Source organism: Mustela nigripes, chromosome 2, assembly GCF_022355385.1.
Source record: "Mustela nigripes isolate SB6536 chromosome 2, MUSNIG.SB6536, whole genome shotgun sequence".
In the NCBI taxonomy this organism is placed as follows: Eukaryota; Metazoa; Chordata; class Mammalia; order Carnivora; family Mustelidae; genus Mustela; species Mustela nigripes.
In genome coordinates this window covers 34,156,742-34,176,767 of record NC_081558.1, presented here as the reverse complement: position 1 = coordinate 34,176,767, position 20,026 = coordinate 34,156,742, and the positions used below count along the sequence as shown (strand labels likewise).

At 47.6% G+C, this 20,026-nt stretch overlaps 1 protein-coding gene across 1 annotated transcript in view; it reads left to right on the top strand.

Moving 5' to 3' along the window:
• The window catches only part of LRIG1 (leucine rich repeats and immunoglobulin like domains 1), a 109,287-nt gene that overhangs the window by 29,848 nt on the left and 59,413 nt on the right, over positions 1–20,026 (top strand). The window contains exons 2-3 of the mRNA XM_059390125.1: positions 6,885–6,956; positions 15,007–15,081. Coding sequence (XP_059246108.1) covers positions 6,885–6,956; positions 15,007–15,081 — 147 coding nt within the window. The remainder of the gene's footprint in view (positions 1–6,884; positions 6,957–15,006; positions 15,082–20,026) is intronic.

Genomic DNA, 20,026 nt, shown 5'->3' with positions numbered 1-20,026 from the left:
ACCACGAATGTACACTGTACCTCCTGGTCTACCATTCAGAAGATGCTTGCTGTTATCAGAGCCTTTGACTGTAATTCTTTGGTTCAGAGTCTTTTCTGACCAATAGGTTACAGACTAGATCTTACCCTCATTTGTGTTAGAATTTATCACAGCGCAGTAAACGTTGTAGACAGTGAATATTTGAACTTGACATCTGTCTGTTACTAAAGGACAAAGACTTAGACCTGTATTGAAATTATCTGTGGGGTGGGGGTACGAGGTGCGAGCCATTAAGATAGGGAGGCACATATGAGACTTCTGGGATTCTGGAAGCAGGCAGGGGTAACTTCTGTCAGGTAATGTGTTAAGCATTAGAGTTCAGAGGCCCATGCTGATTTCTATAGCCAATTTTAAGGAGTAAATGCAGGTTCTTACTGTGAAGTCCTTGTATGGCTGGAGCATATTATCTCTTCTTTTTTGAGTTGCTTGCAGGCCTGGTGTGCACAGAGATTTATCAATGTAACACTTTCAAAAATGGAAGTAACTGTGATTCATTCCTTACTTTCTTAAATCTGACCGAATGACAAAATGAGCTGTATGTAGTGAGTTGATAGCTGAGTGACTTTACCTTTAACAGTTTGCAGAATGTTTTTCTTTTTCTAAGCCTCAGTTTAGGGACTATGGGGCTTCTTAACTTCCTGAGGAAAGATGGCAGCAAGTACAAAATCCATCTCCCGAGTGGGAATTCGTGGGTGAGGATGCCAGAGGCATGATTCCCATTTAAGAAGCAGTTTTATTATTATTCTCCATCTAAGCCTTTAATGCATATTATCAGCCTTTCAGTCGTGGATTTTGGTCAAGGAGGGGAAAGCATCACAACAGAGAAAAAAAGATAAGAGCATTCAATATTGTAGGTTTAAAAAGAAATCCTTTATTCTCATAAAACCTGTAATGTGGGTCGAGGGAGCCTAACGTGGTGATTTTATTGGAACTCGATGTGCACCACACGTAACTTCTCAGAAGGTAAGAATGCAGCAGAAATGGCCTTAAAAGATTAAGGGATTAAATAAGTTTAACAAATTATATGTTCTTCTTCACTCACACCCCTTGAACTTTGAAAGGACCAATCGCTTTTTCCTGGGGGGTCCTAAGCAGGTGAGTCCTTTTTCAGTGGGTGGCAAGCACAATTTTTGAGGTGAGAATGGGACCCCAGTTTTCCAAGAAATAAGGGGTTTCCAGGCTAGCTCTGGGTGTTCCAGTAGCGCTCACCAGATGGGTCATTGGATGGCTTTGCACTTCTCTTTTTGGCTGTATTACTCAGTTTAGCAAATATCAAAGGCTTAAAATATGCAAATACTATGATGTTCAGGGGTCCAGACGGAGTTGAGTAAGGGGAAACAGGCTGGCCTGGAAACCAAACTGAGTAAAAAAAAAACCTCCCTCCCCAGGGAAAGCTTGTCATGGAGTTAGGACCCCTTTCTTCCACCGTGAATTAGGATTCCTGGTCATGTTGAAAAAGACAGCCCGGCGTTTCACGGCTCTCCCGAGCAGGAGGTTTGTCTGTGTTGGTCAGTGGTCTGTGAGCAAGGCTTGCATTTGAAGAGGAAATACTCATTACATCGGTCTAACGATGCTGGGGTTACTTCCTCACCACAGCTTACTCAATAGCAAACGGAACTTTTTATCCCTCAGCTTCCAGGGAGTCAATGAATTATTGTTTGCCAGCTTTGAATAATGTTTGCCAAGTTTGTAATATGCGGTTCTGGTTGTAATCCAGGAAGATGCTGGTCCGATTATGTAAATACTGATTAAGCCTATAGAGTTACACTCAGAGGGCATTTTTTATGGAGTATCTTCCTAGTGCATTGAATTTTCAAATGCCCTCTCCTCTGTTGGGATGGTTAAGAATTTTGTGCGGCTAAAGGGTATGTATTAAGGTCAGTGTCCATCTCCCACCACATTTTTAACAAAGCTCTTGAATTATTAGGAAATTCAGTTTTATGTTTGAGATCCAAGTTTCTTCCATAAGTGCCAGTTCACTCAAAATATGTATTAGTTCCTGAACAATTTCAGTACAGGACAGTTTAGTAGAAATTTCAGCCATGATGGCCAAGTCCTCTGTCTGCATTGGGCCTTACCATAGCCATGAGCTTCCCGTGTCGATTGCAAGCTTGGAATAGAGCTAGCATGACGAAGGAACTGAATTCTTAATTTTGTGTAATCTTTTTTTTTTTTTTAAGATCTTATTTATTTATTTGACAGAGATCACAAGTAGGTAGAGAGGCAGGCAGAGAGAGAGGGGTAAGCAGGCTCCCTGCTGGGCAGAGAGCCTGATGTGGGGCTCCATCCCAGGACACTGAGATCATGACCTGAGCTGAAGGCAGAGGCTTTAACCCACTGAGCCACCCAGGTGCCCTAATTTTGTGTAATCTTAATTACGTTCCGTGTGACAGTGAGTAGCTGCATGGCCAGCCACGGGCTAGCGGGTTGGATGGCATGGGTTTCTGTAACAGTGGTGACTGCTCGGCTATTCACGGACTTAGCTCTTCCAACACAATGGGGTCAGGATTGGGGGTCTTTGTCAGGAAAAACACTCAGCAAGCAGATTGTTGTCACACACTGTTGAACAGTTTACTTCTCAGACACAGATAAAACCAGGATAAAACTTGAGCCATTCTCCGCAGAGGTCCCTCCTGTGTGTTCTCCCAATGGTGGGCCGGACAGTCATCTTTCAGCGGATTAGCTGAAAGAATGTCTACGGCTGGGCCCGATTGTTCCAAGCTCTGCGCACCCTTTGTACGAGGAACAGGGAAAATTTGTGTTATGACAATGGCTGACAAAATGTTTAGTGAAAGCTGCAATTCGCGGTAACTGAATTCCCGGAGGTTTCTTTCCAGCCCTCGCTGCTACTGAAAGGTGCAGAAATGCTTCTGACAGCATCTGTCCTGTTGACAGATGAATTGTTTTGACAGGAGAATCTGAAACCTTCAGCCAAAGACACATTCAGATGTCGGGCCTGGGAAGGGGCGATCATGTTTGGAGAAATACGTGAGATGCTTTAAATTTGTGTGCGTGTCAGCTGCCACCTGAAAGAGAGACCTCGTGAAAGATTTTTGGGTTTTTTTTTGGTGGGTTTTTTTAAAAAACTAATTAACCCTTCGATTGTTCTTCTGACCCAACATGAGAATTCACAACCCTCCCTGCACAATTCTTGGACTGAACAGACGTATTTCCTTAACTGCTGAGAAATGAGTGGTAGCCATAAGCAGAGCAGTCAAAGAGTTAAAAAAAAAAACTAAGAATTATGCTGAGGTATCCTATCATGATGTTGGGGACCTGTCAGTTATGTCTCAATAAAAAATTGTGCTGGGAGAAAAAAAAAACAGTGCTGATGATAGTGTACTTGATCATCGCAGAAAGGTGGAAATAACTCACAGGTCCATTAGCTGCTGCGTGGATAAACAAAATACGGGGTATGTGTGTGTGCAGGCACACAAAATGGAATGTTATTCGGCCCTAAAAAGGAAGGAAATTGTGACACAGGCTAGAACACGGACGGACCTTGAGGACATGTTGCTGAGTGAAGTAAGCCAGACGGAAAAGGACGGGTACATGCGGTCTGCAGAAGAGCCTGATCCACAGGGACAGAAAGCAGAGTGGAGGCTGCGGGGGGTTGAGGGGAGGACGGGCCGTCCGTGTTGACGGGCTACGGAGTCTCGGCCGATGGTGACAGAGTTGGGGAGCTGGATGGTCGCAGTGGTTGCACGCCAGCGTGACCACACTTCATGCTGCCGAGCTGCACACTTCAGCGTGGTGAAGATGGTAACTTCTTACGTTTTGTATAAACCACACCAGAGCAACATGCGGCACGTTCGTCTCGCTGGGATGAGCAAACCAGAAAATGTCTTTGAGGATTTCCTTTCAGATAATATTTGTCAAGGAGACGGCAGTAAATATTCCCCCATTTCCTGATACAGCAGTTGAAGGTCAGCAGCTTGTCCCCAGGTTTCAGGACTGGTCGCTGCTCAGACCTCACAGCTGGGCATCTCTGTGGCCAAAAGTCAAAGCTGTTGCAGGGGACCTGAGCTCTGGCCTGTGTCCTCTGTCCATAATTGCTGATAGGCCGCTCTGGGAGGATGACCCTTCAGACCTGTCTCTGACACTCATCTGTTGATAAGATGGCTTTTTGAGTTCATTCGATGTCAAAAAGGGGCCCCCTCCAGGCAGGCCCAGGGAGGGTGTTGATTTCCATGTGCAGTTGTCTTCATCTTGGTTGCTGTTTGCTGGAATCTCAGCGTGAGGGCCTTGTACTGTCCCTCTTCCACATAAGACTAGCTTGCAGAAGACCCTTTTCCAAGGAGCCTCACCTAACGAGCAGAAATTATACAACGTTTTTGAAATTTAAGTAAATTTTGTCTGCTCTTTACAAGGACGACGGACCAAAGGGGTGTCACGAGGGCGCCTGGGTGGCTCAATGGATTAAGCCGCTGCCTTCGGCTCAGGTCATGATCTCAGGGTCCTGGGATCGAGTCCCGAATCGGGCTCTCTGCTCAGCAGGGAGCCTACTTCCCTCTCTCTCTCTGCCTGCCTCTCTGCCTACTTGTGATTTCTCTCTGTCAAAGGGGTGTCACGATTTAAAAAATTGTTTTATTCTAATACCACTCCTGGAGTAGGGAATAAGGGAGTAATGTCATTCCAGAGACTGCGCCCATCCCTGGCTACATCTGTAAGCCAGAAACAAGACTTGCATTTTGAACTTAATGCCTGAAGAGTTGGTGGCCCAGAACGCGAGGTTAAAAACTGGCGGTCCTCAGTCTGATGTGGCCTATTTGACCCATCCAGATTTACTTTATTTTTGTTTGTTTGTTTTGTTTTGTTTTTTTAAGAATTGAAAGGATTTCACCTAAGAATTCAGAGTTTGAGCTTCTCTTCCAAATGAAGACTGGTCTGCATTGGCCTAGTTTCTAGAGACAGGAGCGAATTCCCCCTTTTGATGGACCAGCAAGCACTTCTGTGTCGGCCTCTCTGCATGCCTGGCAGGGGGACCGTCCACACCGCCTGCTTGCCCTCCAGGGCTCTTGCCTTTGTGACCTCTGAGTCTTCCCTGGATGTCTCCTCCAGCTCAGTAGCTCTCATAACCAATGATGATGCAAACCTTGGAGATACTGTAAACTCACGTTATCTCTAGACCCAGAAACAGTATTTCCAGCCCTCTTATTTATGGTAACCCTCTCAAAATAGAAGAAAATTTCGTTCTGTCCAGTCTTTTTTCTGATGTGAAAGAATTCTCTTCATTTGTGGATTTTCTTTTTCAAGTCTAACCTGTTGATTTCTGTGTACCCGACCGTAAATACCCCCAGGCACAGACAAGCTCGCACTTGACTTCAGTATGTGGTTTAAAAAATTACCACCTTCAATTTTTATAGTAACATAATCTCTGGACAAATTGCTTTTAATTCAGGCTGTGCCCTGAACACAGATGTACCATTAATTTCAAGTGCAGTCTGACTTTTATTTAGATGAATGCCTTGAGTCGACAGTGAAATGGTATCACCTGTAGGTTAGTATTGATTGGAATGTCTCTAGAGGAAGTTTAAAAGCTAGTTGCCACTTACGTGCTGCTTAACGATAGACTTGAAACGCACGATTCACAGTTCCGTTACTTGGCATTAATGCCAAGGGTATTAATAGCTGAGATGAATAGTGCTGACCTCTGCGGCATACGTGGGACTGGGTGTGTTTTGGTGGCAGGGAGCAAGGCACAGTGTGCACTAAGGTTCCACTTGGACCACGTCTCTGGATTTCTGTTCCTGAAAGATCAAACTGGCCTAGCCTGAGGGCTGATCCGAGATGCTTGGCTGACTGAACACAGGTCAGCTTGCTAGCTCCTTGTCTAAGGGTCTAGCTCAGGGAGGAGAGGAGAGAGAGGTCATTCTGAATGATCGCGGCAGGTGCCATCTTCTTGAGAAGGTTGTTTGCGTGGGAGGCTTTCACTGCCTTTGGCTAAGACCAGCCATGAGTTCCCCATAACCGCAGCTCCTCTCTCTCTTGTGTGACTGTCACTCCCAGTATTTATTCATTGATGGGTGCATCATGTTCGTGGATAACCTTATAATTAGGGTCTCGTAAGGTCTCAACTTTCTAAGCAGTTCCTTCAACTTGGAGTGTGCATCTTAGCCATTGTCGTCATCAGATCTTGCTCAGACCAGGGTTTCTCAAGCCCTGAATATTATTAGCATTGGCACTCAGGGCGGGTGATTGTTGTGAAGGGCTGTCCTGTGCCATTGTGGGATGTTGAGCCACATCTCTGGCCTACACACACGAGATGTGTGTAGCAACTCTACGCCCCACCCCACCTTTCTTTGCAATTGTAACAACTAAAAATGTCTCTAGATATTGCCAACGCCATTCCCGGTTGAGAACCACTGATTTGTAGACAGTAAAGGGTCGGCTCCTGACCCCTCCTTTTCTGGACTACTGAGCAATATTTGATGTTTTACTAAAGTACTGATTTTTAAAATGCTATTCAGAATAGCCTGGGATCTGATTCGGTGCAAAATGTTTGGATCAGCACACTCTAACGTAGATAGAGGACTGACTTACCGTTAGAAGTCGCTAAGTAGTAAAGTTACATCGACTGAAATCCATTTGGGTTTCGCTACTTTCAGTGATTTGAGATTTTCACAGTGACTTGTTTGTGGATATATGTGGGGAGGAGCTCTGTCTGTAAATCTCAGTGTTACTAAGGTTACTTCAAATAACGTATGGGATGATAGGGGTGGTTACAAGGGAGAGGGCCTGGTCGCGGGGGGAGGCGGAGTAGAAGAGTTCTGGATTTGGGGTTTAATGTTTCGTGTTGCTTTAATTAATTAATCATTAATTGTTTTTTGCTCTTCCTTTACCAGAAACCTGAGCTATAATAAACTTTCTGAGATTGACCCTGCTGGTTTTGAGGACTTGCCGAATCTACAGGAAGTGTGAGTGCTTTCTCCTCAACTTGCATTCGGGGGTGGGGGACTAAGAGCTCCTGGGGAAACCCTCTCACCCAGCCTGGATCAGCAGAATAAGCTTGCCAGCTTTCTGTGCTCCTTCCCTGGAGCCCCTCCCTTCTCATGGGCACACTAGAATCCCAGGGAAATAACGGGGACATGGGGGGGGCGGATAGGAGGGTCCCCTCCCTTATGGAAACCTTGTGGACCCTCTGTGTTGGCACACTGCCTGCTTCTGCCCCTGCGGTTGCTGGGGAAGTAGTCCCGTGAGCCCAAGCATATTTGCCATATGTGCCAGCCCACTACCTCCACTTCCCCAGGAAACACAGGTGCAGGAAAATGGAAGACAGGGCTGGCTTGTCCCCTCCCATCAGCAGTCTCAACCAGTTCCCTGCCTCACAGGTCCCCTACCAGTGCAGGGTCCTGGAAATCAGGCTTCCCTCTTTCCTTCTTTTTGACTGTGAAGAACTCTGCCCCCCCTTTTATAAAAAGATTTTATTTATTTATTTATTTGACAGAGAGAGAGAGAGATCACAAGTAGGCAGAGAGGCAGACAGAGAGAGGGGGGAAACAGGCTCCCCGCTGAGCAGAGAGCCCGACTTGGGTCTGGATCCCAGGAACCTGAGGTCATGACCTGAGCCAAAGGCAGAGGCTTAACCCACTGAGCCACCCAGGCACCCCAAGAACTCTGCTTTTAACATAGAAGTTGGGGTTATCAGGATTTTAGTTCACAGGGACTTTAAAGAAACTCTCTGTAAGTCGTACATAACTACAGCAGGAAATTAAGAGAGTCTAGAAATCAGTAAAGACTAATTCAAATCACCAGATATAATAACCATTATGAATGCTTTGTGAAAATAAATACTTCTACACGTAGAATTTGGAGATCAAACTGTATATACATCGTACAGTTTTCTATCAGTTTTTGTACTTAACCTTCACATTTTTGAATACTTTGTCATGGAAGTTAAAATTTTTTAGATGTCCCACTTAAATTTTTATTTTGTGTATTTATTTATTTTTATTTATTTATTTGAGAGAGACAGTGAGAGAGAACGCATGGTAGGGGAGGGTCAGAGAGGGGGAAGCAGGCTCCCCTCTGAGCAGGGAGCCCGATGCGGGGCTCGATCTGGGACTCCAGGGTCATGACCTCAGCCTAAGGCAGTCACTTAACCAAGTGAGCCACCCAGGCACCACTTAAATTTTTATGTAAAACCTACTACACATGGATAGTCTATGAATTATTCACCCTGTTGTGCTTCTATTTTCAGTGATTTTTATTAGATACTATTAGGTAAGTGGTTTACACATTTTGGTCCTTATATGTAACCGATAGAAGTCCTTGTTTATTATTCTTTGATTTCATTGTTGGATGATTTATCTAAACAAAACTTAGTTTTATCCCTTGGTGCAATTGGCAAAATACCAGCATCCCCTAGCCCCATCTCCAGATTCTCCAAATTGAGGTTATGATTTCCATGTGTCTTTAAAAAAGGTTTAAACTTCCAAAGTTAAAAGAGCTTCATAGTTGGAAGGAGCCCTTGGGAATATTCTGTCCAGGACCCTAGTCAGCAGCCAGTGGAGGGAGCAGGAAAGCGGGAGGTGGGTCACTGTGCAAATTTGACCTAATAAAATAGACTCTTTTGTCTCCACCTTGAATTTTCTCCCTCTTCGGAATTCCTGCTGCATTCGTGAGCCAGATGAGGCCCCTGCCCGCATCCTGAGCTCCTTGTTTTGTGTGTGACGACTGCTCTTCTTCATCTTCTGATATTGCACTCATGAAGGTTGACCTTAGCTAGCCATTGTCCTTAGCACAGCTGTCCTCCTCATTGTGGCTGCCACCTTCTCCAGACAGGCGAGGGAACCAAGGCATGGACCAGGCGTGGCCGGGATTGCATGCTAGCAAGTGGTTGAATAGGCCTACCCCCCACCCCAGTCTATTCTTGCCACGCTTTCTGTGCCAACACTCCCTTCCTAGTGTGGGAGGCCTGAAGACAGAGACTGCATTTTTTGGATACTGTGGTGTAGTGGAAATCATACAAATTTTGGTAGTAGACAGACCTGGATTTGAGTTGTGGTTTTGTTCTTTGCCGGTCTGTGTCGTTGGACAAGTTACTTAGTGCCTCAGTGCTGCTTTTCCCTGTCTGCAACGTGGATGTACGAACACATGACCAGTGGTACCTAGAATTATTAAATTGGAGGTGATGTCTACCGCTTTGCACATGGTGAGGCTACTGAGTGTTATTTCCTTCTGCAACATTTGGAAGCACGCAGCCCCCCAAGCTGGGCTTTACTTATTTATTAAGAAACAAATCCTTGAGGGCCTCTTACCATTATGACTGTTTACAGTCCCTGCTGTCACACTAGAATGGTCAAGATGAGTTCCCTGGAGCCCAGAGCAATGGAACTTCTCACTGATGTAGATCTGGGCCTTTCCCGGAGGGAATTCTGATCCATAGTGGAGGCAGAAGGTAAAGAGGAGTAAGGGGTGGGGAGGTGGGAAAGGATATTGAAGAAAAGAAAAAAAAAAGTCATAGTTGACATACAGTTGCTTCTAAATTAAGTGGGTTCAAGGCCTTCTCGGGAGCTGTCAGCTCTCTTAAACCCGGCACAGCCCTCCCTCTGATCTGGAAACCTCAGTGAGAGGAGAACCGCAGGCTGGCAAAGCAGCAGGGGGTGGTTTAGCAGTGGTTTTATTTTGGAGGTCTGGAACCACAGTCCATCGTGGCCCATTGGCGAGAGAAAGCAAGGCTGTTGGAGGCCCCTGGAGGCCATGAGGACGCTTGAGCAGCTGCTGCCAAGCCACACGGTCTGTGCCGCCCACAGCTCTGAGGAAAGCCCACCAGGGAGGGCCTCCAGCCAGGGGTCCTGGACGGCCAGGCTCCTCTATTAATAAGAGGGGCTATTTATACCGTCCTCTTTAAGAGCTGCACACAGGTCACGTGCTTGCTGCCTGGCCCGAGAATGCTCACTGTGGGCGCTGCTGTGTGCCTTCCAGGGCCGTTGACCTAAAATGTTCCTCATGGCGGCCGGGAAGCCTGAGTGTGCCCTGCCTCTGGGTATTTATGGCTCACTCTCTGGTGTCTCAGGACCATGCTCCCCACCCCCCACAACGTGTGTGTGTGTGTGTGTGTGTGTGTGTGTGTGTGTTTTTAAGGGAGGGCTGCAAGAACCAGGGGTATCTTTTTGAGGCACTGTTCTTTGGCTGTGAATTACCACCACCTGTTAAGCATTTACTCTATTTCTGGCTTGATCCTAAGCCGCTAGGTTTAATTATTTCAGCCGGGTCCTGCCACAACCCTATGAAGTTGATCCTGATGTTGTTTACATTTTTTTTTGCAAAGGAAACTAAGGCACAGTAAGGTTAAGTGACCCGCTGATGGCCCTCCAGTTGCTAAAGAGTCGGATTGGGGTTGAATGAACCCAGAGCTATCCCATGTGCTTCCTAATAACCCCCACTCCACAACTCTCTCACTGTGCCTCACTTTCTTCTTTTAAGGTGGAAGGAACTTCAGTGCCTTCCTCAAAGGGCTGGCGTGTGACCCAGTGAGATGGCGCATGTCAGCATTGAGCTGAGGGCCTCCTGCACAAACTCCATCCTTAGTATTCTTGTTTGCAGTTGCTCATTTAATGTAACTATCCCCTCCATCCCTGTCCTGAACCAAGCCCCTCTGGCCTTCTGGTACAGAAACGATGTAGCATTATGTATCATTATCAGTATGCCTTAGTCTTAAGGAGCTAAAAGCCTGACTCCGGAACCTTGGCTCTTACCTGCTATGGATGACTTTGTCCCTTGGAAAAAGCAAAGCTAACTGAAGTTTCAAATTTCTGCTCCACTGTGTTATGAAGGGCAGCTCTCTCCTTGCCTGTGGCAATACCCAGAATGCCTCCCCATAGCGGATTGGCTCAATAAGTGATAGTTCATTCCTGCCCGCTGAGGAAGTACTCTGCAGCTGGTCAGAAGAATGGGGGGAGATCTACAAGACGTATTACTGAGGGAAGCTGCGCTGCAGAACAGTCTGTATAATTCACAAGCATCTGTAAAAGAGAAACACGCATACATCTCTCGGAGCTGGCGGCCCGCACGCTTCCTCTTGGAGGCCTACCAGGGGACTGTAGTGCAAGGAAGCTGCAGGTTTCATTGTATATTCCTGCTTATTCTCTTTTGAAACAGTTGGAATATGTTACTGTGCTCTTAGCTCAGCTATTCAATAAATAATATGTCAATTAAACAAACAAACAAAAAAGCCGTAAAGCCCCGTAACCCAAAATCACTCCTTGGGTTTGTTTTCATTGTCTTTGGGAGCCTCACTTGATGGAGATACTAATCAAACTACTCTGAAACGCCCTTCCTAACATTTTGCATCTTACAAAATACAAGTACTTCCTTTCGGCAAGCTGAGTAATGGGACGTTTCAGAGCGTCCAGACAGCCCATGCTCACCTTACGACGGGTGAGCCGGAAAGGCCCCCCCTCGGGTCTGCCCTGCGGTCAGCCAGTCCTTGGGGCCCCAGGTCCCTTCCTTGTTTACTCCTCTTCCAGCTCCAGGGCTGGGCCGTGGTTCGTGGTCTGATGCACCCGAGAGAGGCACTTCGTGGTCCCGAATCATCAGGAAAAATCAGTTCAAGAAGCAAGACATTTTAGAGGGGCTTTTAGGACTTCGGATGGGAGCAAATGTGGGGGGAGTGTGAAAGGTAGAAGACTGCACATGCCTTGATATTCAGAAAGTTTCATCAAACCCTGTCCTAAATCCCTCGTTTCCTGATTCGTGGAGACTGCGCTCAGCTTTCCCTCCGAGCTCTGGCCGTGCTATTTTTGACCAGTCTCTATTTCAGGCTGGTAAGTTGGTCATGTCTCAGAGCGAGTGTGGTCTCCACTGCCTTGTGAGGATACCGTTCTCGCATCTACAGGGGACAGGGCACACAGAGAATGCCAGGAGGGGTGGCGCCAACCGATTTACATTTAACCAGCCCAGTGGGGCTTTTTATGTAGGAATGATCGAGAGGTGGGTGGGCCACGCAGCTCTCCTCCTTTGGACACTGCCTGTCCTCTGTGTAGATCGAGCTGCCCTGCTGGGGTCAGGGCCTGTGCTTTCTGCCTGTATCTGTGGACTGCCAGTCTAGATAGAAAATGCCCCGTTGATCTGTAGCACTGTGGCACCTGTATGCTCCTCTTCCAGCAGTTTGGGCAGCATTTGATATCTTACTGTGCCGCCCCTTTTCCTTGTTCATTGATTTCTATGAAATCAGGGGGAACAGTTTGTTGTATGTGTGGTGGGGCCGGCCTGAGACCGAGGTCGTTCAGAAGTTCCCCCGCAGAGAAGTCCGAGCTGTCGGTTTCAGGTTTAGCATAAAGTCAGATCCTAAGCAGCCCGAGGCACAGCCACCATATTCCCTGAAGGTTTAGGAGCCTTCCAGCTTGCTGGCTTTGCCACTTGTGGCTCGCCTCTGATTGGCAGCCATTCTTGGGTTCTGCTCTTGTCTGCGCCGCTATCTCCTTGTGCGGCCTTAGTCACGTGATTGCAGCTGAACATTGACCTAGAGCCCTTAGCTGCAGGGTAGGGACCAGCACAAGGACTTGGTACCTGAGTCTGAGTGGTAATGATGCAGTTGCATCATGCATGTGGAGTTGCTGCTGTAATTATAAAGAAACAGAGGGTCGTGAGTGGTTAGGAAGGTAGACTTGGAGGCTACACTTCCCGGGCCACTGCCACTTACTACAGCGACCGTCAAATTAGTCCACACCTCAGTGTTTCCATTTCCTCCTTGGTACAATGGGAATGTCCACGGGACTTCTAACCCTGTAGGGGTCTAAAGTGAGTTAATGCACTGGAAGGCCCTTAGAACCATGCCTGGCACCTAGCAGCCCCTCCATCGGTTGGCTGCTGCCAGCATTCTTACTAGCACTATCATCATGTTCTAGAACAGATCTCTAGGCACTGAAGACTTCCTACACAAGCTACCTTATTGGCAGCTGGCCCTGACATTAGTTTTCCTTGCTCTGCAAAGATCTGAGGGTCTCCTCGAGTACTAAGTGCCTTGATGGTACCGTGAAAGTGTATTAGCGGAGATGAAAGCCACTGGAGAGTGTTCATCATCCCCACACCAAGATGGAAAATGGATCACCACAGTGTTGGAGGAGCAAAGAGGGGAAGCAGAAACAGGCTGACTCCGGGGGCCGTCAGATAAGAGACTGTTCCAGTAATTAATTGTCTACTTCAGCACACAGACAAGGGCCCTTTAAGTGAAGAAGGGATTTGCCACAGGATACGGATCTGCTTTCTCTCTGCCAGATGCTTCAGTCATGAAGCTATTGAAACAGACGTTCTGTGTCCCACGGTCCAGTAATTGCCAAGCCTCATCTCTAACCGGCTTTGGCACTGAAGAAAGCAAATGGGATAATTCAAGGCCTTTTCCTTTTTTTTTTTCTTCTCCTGTTCACATCTATAGAAGATGGCAGACAACCAGATGATTCTATTCAAGCCAATACTAGCTGTATACTTGTATGAATGCAGCTGTCACTTCAGCAGCCTTGTCTTTAAACAGTAACAAGATGGTCCATGTAAGCACACAGTCTCTTAAGGAGGGGGAAAAAAAAAAAAAGAGTAAGATAACCTAGTGTTACTCCTTTGATTCTGCATCTCAGATACAGTTTCTTTTCAGCTTGTCACCCAGCTGAAAGCTAGATCCCTGTGCTCTGGCTTTCTTAAGAATTTTTGGGCTCACTTTGCAAGTTTGATTTTGGATTCTCTCCCCAGATTTGGAAATACATGTCCATGTAAGGAGGCTGGATTGCAGAGCCTCTGGGGGCAGACCCAGCAAACTGTGTTTTGGTTTGCGGGCTTTCCCTTTCATGAAGATTTGGACGTCTGGAGCGGGAGAGGGGCTTGGAGAGCGTGTCTGGTCTGGGGAGGGTTTTCAAAATGTCTTTGTGCAAAAGTGTGTGTCTGAATGTACGCATGCCTGGAAAACGTGCTTGGAGGCTTCATCCGAGTTCAGGGAAGCTAGAATCCCAAGTAGATGGGACTGCGCAAGTCCAGCTTCCTTGGTACTTGTTGCACAGCTGAGGCACTGGAATAACGGGTTCACATATCCTAAGCTCCTGGGAACTCTGAGCATGGGGGAGGCTCTGGCCCTGGGTACGAGGGCATCGTCCTTTGGTGATGGCAGAGCTGTGATTTGTAGAACCGCGTGTCTCAGATGTGGAAGAGCAACCAGGAAGGGATGGTCTTTCTCCCCAAATCCTTTTCTGACTCTTCCAGCCCACCAGGAACATCCTTGTCAATAATTTCGGGTGCTTTTTGTTCTGCACCACGTACCTTGACCTTTCATTACTGCTCCCTGTTTGTGAGTGTTGAATTCGGAACTAGGTGTGAATCTGGAAGACAGGTAGCACCCCTTGAGAGTGTGTTTCTAAACCATAGTTGTGACAGATGGTTTGTTTTTGTGAGCTCATGTGACTTAACTATCTTTAAAAGGTCTCTTTTAAAATTCTTTATCTTTTGGGTCACGTTGGTGGCTCAGTTGGTTAAGCGTCTATCTTCAGCTCAGGTCTTGATCCCTGGGTCCTGGGATTGATCCCTACATCGGGCTCCCTGCTTGGTGGGGAGTCTGCTTCTCCCTCTGCTTCTGCCCTTCTCCTTGTTCATGCTCTCTCTCTCTCTGTCAAATAAATAAAATCTTAAAATAAAATTCTTTATCTGTTAGTGAACATTGCAGTATTATCTTCCCATGGCCAACTCAGCAGTGTTTTTTTGTTTTTTGTTTTTAAGATTTTGTTTATTTATTTTACAGACAGAGATCACAAGTAGAGAGGCAGAGAGAGAGAGAGAGGGGAGGAAGCAGGCTCCCCGACTGAGCAGAGAGCCCATTGCGGGGCTCGATCCCAGGATCCTGGGATCATGACTTGAGCTGAAGGCAGAGGCCTTAACCCACTGAGCCACCCAGGAGCCCCTCAGCAGTGTTTTTTGATTTACTTTATATATGTGAAATTTTTCAAACAGCTGACTTAAGTGAGAAATGTCTTCTTGTTGTTACAGGTACCTCAATAACAATGAGCTGACAGCCATGCCGTCCCTGGGTGCTGCTTCATCTCACATCGTCTCTCTCTTCTTGTAAGTGGTGCCCCTTGGGGAACCCTGGGCTGGGTCTTGAGGCCATGGTATTGTCTTGCTGACATTTGGTGGCAGGCAAACTTGTGTCCCTGTGCTCGCTGGTGCAGAACAGCCTTTCTCCACAGAGCCCCAATGCTCACGACAAGTACCTTGCTTGCTATTATGTGAAAACCTGGAAGACTCGCCTCACCTCACCTGATTTTGGGGGAAATTGGTCTTAATTGATACATAGACTTACTAAGTATCTTGGTCCTACTGGGTAAATTGCAACTTGGAGTGAATGAACTGGTGTTAAAGGAAGCCATGTGAATTATAAGACAGCAACCTCATGTTTGTGGCCCTGGACCTCATCATGGGACCCAGTACACTTTTACAGCTTAAAAAAAAAAAAAAAAAAAAAAAAAAAAAAGCCCAGGCCTCTGAGCGCAAGCTCAAAGTAGGGAATCTGTTGATGTGATCAAGGGTTCAACGGCACGCTGGAAATGAAAAAGGCTGTAAAGGGACTTAAATGAACACGGAAGGGAGGATGAAAGGAAGGCGCGTGCTCCTCGGAACCACTGAGAGCTTTTGCTCAGGAGTGATGCCCGCTTCGGCCCTCAGGGGGGGACGGGGCGTCACTTGTTTGAACCCAGCCCAGAGGTCTTTCTGGATGAACCCGCTGTGGGTCCCACCAGTTTTCTCAACCACATTTCTGTGGACAGCCTCAGCAGAACACCTTTCTCTTCACACTAAATTTCCTTTTCTCCACCCCAGCCCTATTTTTATCTGATTCTGATTCTGCTGGTGTTAGAGCTCCTTTGCTCCCCTGCACGTATCTTTTCTCAACACTGACGCTTGGCAGGCCGAGCAGAGGGACCTGGTGGGAAGACGTCATCCGTGTGATGGCTCTCGTAGCTTGCAGGTGTTGGGTTTTTGCTGGCAACAGGCCCTGTGCTGGGGAAGTGCTCTGTCCTTATGAGTTGGGGTGTCAGGCTTAACCCTGTTTAAGGCATTGCAGGATTGTAATAGAAAAGGGTTAGTTAGAATAATGGCCCCAGCTCCGTGTCCTGGACAAACAGCTTTCTCTCTCCAAACCTCATTGTCCTCATTCACAGAGTTTCTTTAGTCCTTTACACATGGGAAAGGTGAACCAGAGGTCTGAGAGAAGTGCACTGTAGTATAGGAAACTCCTGGCATCATGGAAGACACCTGGGAGGTGTTTGACAGATGGTGGCTGCTGCTTCTGGCTTGTGGCCGCTCGTCACATGGCCCCTGGGGCCCTAGTATGATCTTACCCGTAGGGCCACGGGATCTGGAGGGCAGTCCTTGTTTCTGTGGAATGCTGGAATGAAGGTTGTGGCCTTTTGTCCCAAGATGGGCAGGCAGGGGTCCGACTGTGTCTTTGTACCCATCTGCCTGTGCATCCAGCATCTGGAAAGTGTTGAACTGCTGCTAAATTAAATGAGTTACCCATACCAGAGGCTAATTAAGGATGTGATGCTCCCTTGTATGTTCATAGAGGAAAGCACTAGAAGATGCTTTTAACCACTTGTTACTAAAAGTATAGTTCCTGGGTTAACAGTGTTTTCTACCCGCACTGGGCTCGTTGGAAATGCAGAATCTCGGGCCTCAGCTCAGCCACGCTGGATCAGAAGCTGCTTTAGGAAGGTCCCTTGGCCCTCTGCGTACTCAGTCAAGGGTGAGAAGCTCTGCCTTCCCTCGGGGAGGAAACCAGGGACACAGAGAACATCTTTGTGTCACTAACAGCAAACCGAGCATCCCTGAGTTCCTGTACGTTGCCAAGTCGAGAGGTGGGACTGAGACTGGACCCAGAAGCCGGTGTCTGTGCTCTTTTCCTTTATGTGCTCCCATGCACTGGGTGCTCGAGCACGGCAGGTGACTCCGAGCCGGCCGCGCCAGAGATGGGCAGGGCCCCCAGCTTGGCCTGGGGGCCTGTCGTACTTGAATCACGCCTTGCTCTGCTGACTAAAAATATATTTCTGTTCCTTGGGCCAAGAGCCTGGAGCCGTGGGGCCGGTTGGCCTGGTTCCTGCTATTCCAATTAGACAGCGTTAAACTATGTAAAGCAGGGAGGAGAAATAAAGGCTCCCTCCTGGTTTTGAGGGAGTTTGGAAAACGCCGGTTAGTGTCGGCAGGCCCCTCTTCGGCCTGACGCTGGTCCCCATCTGACTTGGTCAGTGATTTCTCCGAAACCACAGGAACTGAAGGGTGTTGATCTTCCTTTGCTCTGAGAGGCCTGACTCCCTGGCTGCAGCCCTGCAGATTAGGTTAGCAGCGTGACATGTGGGCAGCAGGATTGTGGGTAGTTCTGCTCTCCTCCTTCATGCCTTTCTGTATTTTCCCAAGGGGACTGTGCAAAGGATGGGGACGAAAGTAGCAGTGGGCAGCGGGATGGCCTGTCCTTCCAGGCCGGCCCGGGAAGTGCTCAGCGTCTCTGTTCCCAGGGTAATTCCCATCCGTCAGGCTTCGAAGAGCTTGTTCTGCTGGTGTGTCTGTGGCTTTTCAGAGCCACTGAATTCAGAAATGTCCTATGTTCAACAAATGTGGAGTAGGTCCCTTCTGTGCCTATGAGGTTGGGGCCCAGGGGCCCTCCGAGAGTGTCCTCACCGGGCTTCAGTGCTGTCACATCTGGGAAGCCCCTAGCACAGCATGTGAAGACACAGTAGGTCGGCGAGCTCCGTACATGTCCCGTGTCATACCCTAATCCCCAGATTCGTGTTTGCGTCTCTCTCTCCCGTTGTGGGCAGCCGGAGGATCAGGACAACAAGTGAAATGTGTCAAGGGTCTAGCTGGCTGAGGCCCGCTGAGGTAGAGGAGCCAGCACAACTTTCTGGGGACCCATTTCCAGGTGGGGGCATCGAGGGAGGGGCCGACCAGGCAAGCATCCTGCTCTGATGTCGTGACCTGGGACGGGGAGCTTCTGTGTCATCAGCTGAGCGAGGGGCTGAGACAGTTTCATGTTCCTTCTGTGACCCGGACATTGAGTACAGGGGCAGTGAGGGCACCAGAGAAGTGACAGACCCTGCTGTGCCGTGAGCACCGTGGGGCACACTGGCTTCCACTGAGGTAGTGGCTCTGTGGTCCACAGCTCCGACACCTGTTGTCACTGGCGTGTGCCTCTGCAGATCAGCTCATCGTCTCCGTGCATGGTTCCCAGTGTCCTACGGCCCCATCCGTCACCTGGCTTCTTGCTCACACAAGGGTGCTCTGAGGCCCCAGACGTCAGGGCATCAGGGCCCTCCTCCTCAGGGGTCACAGTTGGGAGGGCCCACGGGGCCGGCTTTCTGTCCGGCTTTACTGTCAGGACTTGAGACTCACAGACTTTCTCGCAGAGTTTTGGGAACTGAAGTCATTCAGCAAAATTTCAATTTGTTAATCCTTTCTGATTAAAGGAATCTAATTCAATTAAAGAATTCGTCAGGGAGCAGATTTTCGTCCCGAGGATAATGCCAAAGCCGTTTGTCCTTACTAACAAAAAAGCATGAAATGTAAGGAAAGCTCTTAATAGAACCGGGGTGGGGAATGGGGAAACTAATTTGATAGAACAGTTCTCAGGAAAAACAAAAAACAAAAAACAAGAGTTTTGTTAAACGGGAGCGAAATCTGCCGGTAGATTTTTACGTTTCCTTTTTGTGTGTGCTTTTTAATTTGAAGTCCAGGAAACTCATGTTACAATTCCCACGGCAACAGTAATTTTGTCTGATGCCTAAGTGACATTTCTGGTGAAGAAAAATTTCCGCTTTTCCTGGGGTGTTCCTGCACTTGTATCATGGAGAAGATCTGTTACAGTGGAAACGGTTGGATTTTGTTCAGTCCTAGGAGTAAAACACTTGCTGTGAAATCGACGTTTGCTTTTGTCTCATGCGTGTCAGCTCTAACAAGTTTCCCATCCGGCCCTGGGCTCGGTCCAGGTAACTTCTTTTCCAGTTCAGGGGTGGGTGGGTGGGGTGTGTGTGTGTGTGTGTGTGTGTTTTAAAGTAACCTCTGTCCTCAGGGGCTCCAGCTCACGACCCTGAGACTGAGAGTCCCATACCCCGCCAACCGAGCCAGCCAGGTGCACCACAGCTGGTGTGTGTTTTAAACCTCGTCGCTTCCCCATCCCTTGTCTTTTGAGTGAAAGACCCCATTTCTTGTCTTTCGAGTGAAAGACCACTGCCTTTGGCCTAGATCAGGTGGGAGAGCTTGGCAGAGATGCCTTGCACACAATTACTTGTGATGCTGTAATAGTCCTATTAAAATCGCTCAGGTTGGGGCGCCTGGGTGGCTCAGTGGGTTAAGCCGCTGCCTCTGGCTCAGGTCATGATCTCAGGGTCCTGGGATCGAGTCAGCATCGGGCTCTCTTCTCAGCAGGGGGCCTGCTTCCCTCTCTCTCTGCCTGCTTCTCCATCTACTTGTGATCTCTGTCTGTCAAATAAATAAATAAATAAATAAATCTTTAAAAAAAAAAATCCCTCGGGTTTCTGTCTTGTTTGAAAACACGTTGAAACACCTTTTACTTTGAGTCATGAAAAAAAAAAACTTTTTTGAAAATTGTTTGTTCTAAAGATCTTATTTTAAGTTATCTTTATACCAGTGTGGGGCTCGAACTCACAACCCCAAGATCAGGAGTCATGTGCTCCGCCGACAGAGCCCACCGGGTGCCACTTGAAAAGTAATTTTTTAATTGAGATAAAAATCAGCATAATGAAACTCGCTGTTCGAAGCATTTTAGAGTAGACAGTTCGCGGGTTTTAGCCCATTCGCGTTGTGCAGCCGTGGTCAGTTTTTAATTCCAGAACATTATCGCTGCCTCAAAAAACAAACCAATCAACCCCGTCCCCCATCCTCTTCCCCACACACTCCCAGCAACCACTAATCTGAAAATTTTTTTTGAAGAAAATTATTTTTCTCTCATGTTAATAAAAAGGTATTTGGAAGACTTAAGACTAATTTAAGTAAAAATACC